Source organism: Wolffia australiana, chromosome 18, assembly GCF_029677425.1.
Source record: "Wolffia australiana isolate 7733 chromosome 18, ASM2967742v1".
Lineage (NCBI taxonomy): Eukaryota > Viridiplantae > Streptophyta > Magnoliopsida > Alismatales > Araceae > Wolffia > Wolffia australiana.
The window spans coordinates 11,266,492-11,272,411 of NC_135852.1; the positions used below are offsets into that span (position 1 = coordinate 11,266,492).

Sequence of the window (5,920 nt, forward strand, 5' to 3'; positions counted from 1 at the left end):
TGGGGACCCTTTCTTTGTTTTAATTTATTCTTCATCTCCATAAAGATTTTTTTTAAATCCAGTCCACGCCTCTCAGAATGTACATCAAGTTTAATTCATTCCCATTTTATATATCTCGATTCTATCTTTCTGAAAAGTATCTCTCTCTCTTTTATTCCTGGATTTTTATTTCAATCCAATTACACCTATATATTTTATCTTATCTCAACTTACTTTATATATTATTCTCTATGTGAATCTCCAAAAATATGAATAACTGTCGCACTCTCCATCTCAAATCAGCCGCTTTCTTTATCTCTTTATGTAAATCTATTTCAAAGGTTAGTTTTTGATGGAATTTTAATTGACTTCTCTTTCAAACTATATAACCTAGGTTCTCTTCAAATCCAATTGAATATCTCGTCACTTTATCTCACTTAGTCTCAGTTTGAATTATGGACAATCATTCAATCTTAAATTTCAACTCAGAATCAAAATCTTATTTTAACTCACCGTTTTTCATCAAGTATTTATCGTAGTACTTAACAGACCTTTTTTTTTTTGAATTAAAGTCGTACTTTCCTATTACACAGTCTTCTCTCTCACCTTCTTTTGTTCAACTTTTCTCACCTTTCTCATTTTGATCTTCTCGCAGGTTGTGTTGACTGCGTCTGTCATCAATGGGCTCAAATATCTCATTAGAAAACAATTCATAAGTTGCCTGAAGGTGATTTTTCTCCAGAATGGTTTTCTGTTCATCTCTTTCTTTCTTTCTTTCCTGGATATGCCTCTAGCCGGTTCTCACTCGAAGGTTATTCTGTGCGTAATCACGAAACACTGTAAAGAGATGAATGGCAACGGAGCGCGATAAAGAAGTCTGGGTTATGAGGTTTCCTTGAAGCCAGAAATCCGATTGCCGCGGTTTTCCATGGAGCCGCACCGTCTATGCAATAAAAAACACAAAAAAATGAATCACATAATTTCTTAAGGATGTTGGCTTTAATTTTTCACTGGTTTGACCAACATTAAAAACCTGCGGTAGTAATTGTTTTCAGCTCTATCAGGAGTAGATCACTATCGGAGGGAGAGAGAACGAATGCAGAGGAAGAAAGAGACCCACATCGTCAGTAGACTATATTGCACCAGAGATTCAGAAAAAAAAAATCTATTCTGTTCATCTTTTCCTCGCCAATCCAAGAACAAAATTTAGTTCCCCACCTGAAAATAGACTGGCCGAGGAAGTTGCGCATTTGGATTTGGAGCTCCTAGGTGCATGTCCAGCCTTTGACGAGAAATGTATTTTCTTTTGATGTCTTGAATCCGAATACTTAGAACCAGAAACCTGACCGCGTCGTGTCGCCTGCATGGCTCTTATCTCTTGGGCTCTCATGGTCTTCGGCAGCGAATCCGGATGAAACAAAGGCCAAGTAACCGGCGCGTCGGGTGAAAGAAATCTTCCAAGGAAGATCGACCCGTTTAGGGTGAAAGCTTCCCGCGGTCCTTGCTCAACTTCAGACGGTGGGCAATAAAAGTCGGAGGGAGAAACAGAAGAGAACGGCTGTCTCCTCCCCCCCCTCCACTTCAGAAACTGTCGCGCCTCTTTCTCTCTCCCTCTTTCTACGTCTCTCTCTCTCTTTCTCTCTCGCCACGTCTCTCTATCTCGCTACCTCTCCCACCTCACAAAAATCTTTCGGCCCCGAAATAGGCACCCATTCCCCTCGGCTGGCGCAGTCTGGGTTCACTCGCCGTCGATGGGGCTGCCGCCGGCGAGCTCCGCCGGGACCGTCACGGTTGACATCTTCTCCTCCGCCATGATACTCCTTGTCCTCTGCATGTCCCATGCGCTGGCTGCAGGAGCCGGCGCGGCCTACGTGCCCACCGACTCCATCCTCCTCAACTCTGGCTCGACGGAGGACGCCGCCGACGCCGACGGCCGGACCTGGCTCGGCGACCAGACCAAGAACAAGAACTCCTTTCTCTCCTCCGGCGAGTCGAGAATTTCCACCGCCGCCCAGCAGGACCCCTCTCTGCCGTCCCCTGTCCCGTACATGACTGCCAGGATCTTCACGGAAGCGGCCACCTTCGAGTTTCCCGTCTCCGCCAAGACCCAACACTTCCTCCGCCTCCATTTCTACCCCGCCACCTACGACGGCCTCGACCCGGCCTGCAGCTTCTTCGACGTCACCGTCGCCGGCGGCGGGATAACGCTGCTGCGCAACTTCAGCGCCTACGCCAACGCCGAGGCTCTCACGCAGGCGTATCTGATCAGGGAGTTTTATCTTCCTCCCGCCGCCGCCACCGGCGGCACCCTGCGGCTGACCTTCACGCCGTCGGCGGCGCGCAACGGGTCCTTCGCCTTCGTAAACGGCATCGAGGTCCTCTCGGCGCCGGACGTCTACGGCGGCGCCGCCTCCCTGGTCGGCTTCTCCGGCGAGGACGTCGCCGTTGGGGGCTCCTCCTTGCAGACCATGTTCCGGCTCAACGTCGGGGGGCAGTTCCTGCCGCCGGGCAACGACACGGGGCTGGGTCGCACCTGGTACGACGACTCCCCTTACATCTTCGGCGCGGCGGTGGGCATCACCTATCCCGCCGCGGACAACGTGACGATCAGGTTTCCCTCGACGGCGGCGAAGATGGCGGCGCCGGTGGACGTTTACGGCTCGGCTCGGTCCATGGGACCGGACCCACAGGTGAACCTGAACACCAACCTGACCTGGGTCTTCCAGGTGGACGCCGGGTTCACCTACCTGGTCCGGCTCCATTTCTGCGAGCTGCAGATGAGCAAGCTCAACCAGCGGGTATTCGACGTGTACGTCAACAACCAGACGGCCACGGCCGGCGCGGACGTGATCGGCTGGGCCGCGGCGCCGGCCGTGCCGACGTTCCAGGACTACACCGTCTACGTCGCCGGCGGGCCGGGCGCGGCGGAGCTGTGGGTGGTGCTGCACCCCTCCGCCGCGTCCAAGCCCGAGTACTTGGACGCCGTGCTCAACGGGCTGGAGGTGCTCAAGATGAACGACTCCGCCGGGAACCTGGCGGGGCTGAACCTTCGCCCTTCCGAGTACTCGGACGCAGAGAAACAGCAGGAAAAGGAAGAAGAGCAGTTCGCGTCTTCGGGGACGTCGTCGGGAATGCTAAAGGGGGCGGCGGGGGGCGCTGCGGCGCTGGGGCTGGTGTGCGCGATCTGCTTCGCGGCGTACAGCCGGAAGAGGAGGAGGGCGGTGATGGGCGGCGTGGGGTCGTCGGGGGGTTGGCTGCCGCTCTACGGGAGCAGCACGACGACGAGCCGGTCGACCATCTCCGGGAAGAGCACGGCGAGCAGCCACCTCTCCTCCCTGGCGGTGAGCCTGTCGCGCCACTTCTCGCTGGCGGAGATCCGGCAGGCGACGAACAACTTCAACGAGAAGCTGGTGATCGGCGTGGGCGGCTTCGGCAAGGTGTACCGCGGAGTGGTCGACGGCGGGACGAAGGTGGCCATCAAGCGGTCCAACCCATCGTCGGAGCAGGGCGTGAACGAGTTCCAGACCGAGATCGAGATGCTGTCCAAGCTCCGCCACCGCCACCTCGTCTCCCTCATTGGCTACTGCGAGGAGGACGAGGAGATGATCCTCGTCTACGACTACATGGCCCGCGGCACTCTGCGGGAGCACCTTTACCAGAGCTCGAGCGGCGGCGGCGGAGAGGCGGCGCCGCTGCCGTGGCGGCAGCGGCTGGAGATCTGCATCGGCGCGGCGAGGGGGCTGCACTACCTGCACACGGGGGCCAAGTACCCGATTATTCACCGGGACGTGAAGACGACGAACATCTTGCTGGACGAGCGGTGGGTGGCCAAGGTCTCCGACTTCGGGCTCTCCAAGACGGGGCCCTCCTCGCTGGACCAGACCCATGTCAGCACCGTCGTCAAGGGCAGCTTCGGCTACCTCGACCCGGAGTACTTCCGGCGCCAGCAGCTGACCGACAAGTCCGACGTCTACTCGTTCGGGGTCGTCCTGTTCGAGGTCCTCTGCGCCAGGCCCGCGCTCAACCCGAGCCTCTCCCGGGAGCAGGTCAGCCTCGCCGACTGGGCTCTCCTCTGTAAGCGCAAGGGCAAGCTCGACGATATCATCGACCCCGCGCTCCGCGGCAAGATCTCCGCCGAGTGCCTCGCCAAGTTCGCCGCCACCGCCGAGAAGTGTCTCTCCGACCACGGCCTCGACAGGCCCGCCATGGGCGACGTCCTCTGGAACCTCGAGTTCGCGCTACAGCTCCAGGAGGCCGCCGACGCCGGCGCCGCCCCGCCGCTGCCGCCCCCCGGCCCGGCCGCTGGGGAGCACGCCTACGCTCACCGGCAGGCGGACAGCATCGCCGGCAGCGAGATGAGCGAAGACTCCACCGACGGCGTCAACCCCGTCTTCTCGCAGCTCATCAACCCCAAGGGCCGATGATGACTGCTCTTCGTCCTCGTCCTCATCCCCACCGTCCATTATCGTCCTTCCCGCTGAATTCTTCCTCTCTCTCTCTCTCTCAAGAAACCGAGCGCTACGTCCGCCGCCATCGCCCTCTCCTTCTTCCATGCACAGGTTGCAGGGGTTTGCCGATAGGTTGCAGCATCTCTCCGCCGACGATAAGGATTAAAGAACGCCCCTCCTCCCTCGCCCGATCTTTCTTTCCATGTATTGTGTCTGTCTGTATGGATAATAGCGAACCAAAATACTTAAATCTTTTGAAGACTTGAAAGGGGCTGCCATTACCAGCCGAGGGTCGTCTCGACGATATGTTCATCGCGACGAACGAACAGCCACAGGTGGGTGTTCTTGTTCGTTTTATCGTGTTCGTTGGGTTCGTTCGTTCGAGCGTTAGTAATGAAAATAAAAAATTAAAACTTTAATGTCATGGAGCGCTGATTTTCACTATTCACTTAGGACAAGAAGTAGGTGTTCGGGATATAATTAATTAATGTGAGCTCAAGATTTTTCTATTATATTCAAGACATTTAAACCAATATCGTCCATCAATAAACTAGCATGGAACCAAGCGGGTTTTGTTACAGTTTTGGTGGCAAACCCAAACAATGATCACATACACCAATTCAATGAATGAAATAGATCAATTGTGGATGTGTTGCATGGAAATTACACAACACATGATTTATAGGAGTACATTTCTATCTTAGTCCTCCAGATTCTGTATGGAGATCAACTTTAGCTTGTTCGGATGGGCTTAAAATTCGGAGATTACTCATGCATGAAAATAACTCCAAATTTTGTCTATAACTGAATGAGCATAAAATACAAACTCTCATTGAATTAGATATCCTCATGAGGTGTTCAACCCATATGAGCAGTGTGCTCATCAAAGATATTTGGTGGCAGTCCTTTAATGAGTGAATCTGTTACTTTGTAGTTTATCCCAGTATTCTTGAAATAAAAATTCCCATTTTGAAGCTTTTCTTTCGCTACTAGGAACTTGATGTCAATGTGCTTTGACTTTGTTGAGCTCATGTTGTTATTGATAAATATAACAATTATGTAAAAACATGTACAAATGTGATTGTGTATTAACATATGCAGACATAAGTCTTCCCATAGCTAATTGATAAGGAATCTTATATATTTTTCAATTTTCAAAAGTGTTATTTTGGACATCGATCAAAACAAAACTTGTCTCATTTAGCAATACAGGTATCAAGAGTTTTACAATCATCGATGCCAGACCTTCTAAGGAAATTTTCAATGTATCCCTTTTGAGAAAAACCTAAGATATTTTGAGAACAATCACGATATCTGAATCACTAATACATATGAGGCTTCACACTGATCCGTCATCTGAAATGACTTCCGTGGGCACGGGCGCGGGCAGTAATTATGTACAAACGTAAATTATCATTTGTGGCAAGTCATATGCCATAAACATACAATAAAAAAATATGATTGCTCCCAATTAACTTGTAATACACAAATTC

General features: G+C 52.1%; 1 protein-coding gene across 1 annotated transcript; it reads left to right on the top strand.

Moving 5' to 3' along the window:
• The first annotated feature begins 1,420 nt into the window (after nucleotides 1-1,420).
• LOC144714964 (receptor-like protein kinase ANXUR1) lies at nucleotides 1,421-4,560 on the top strand. Its single transcript, XM_078589793.1, has one exon. The coding sequence runs from the start codon at nucleotides 1,731-1,733 to the stop codon at nucleotides 4,401-4,403; it is 2,673 nt and encodes an 890-aa protein (XP_078445919.1). The 5' UTR covers nucleotides 1,421-1,730; the 3' UTR covers nucleotides 4,404-4,560.
• The last annotated feature ends 1,360 nt before the right edge of the window (nucleotides 4,561-5,920 follow it).

Excerpts from the sequence above, each read along its gene's own strand:
- LOC144714964 (XM_078589793.1), top strand. The coding sequence starts at position 1,731 with ATGGGGCTGCCGCCGGCGAGCTCCGCCGGGACCGTCACGGTTGACATC.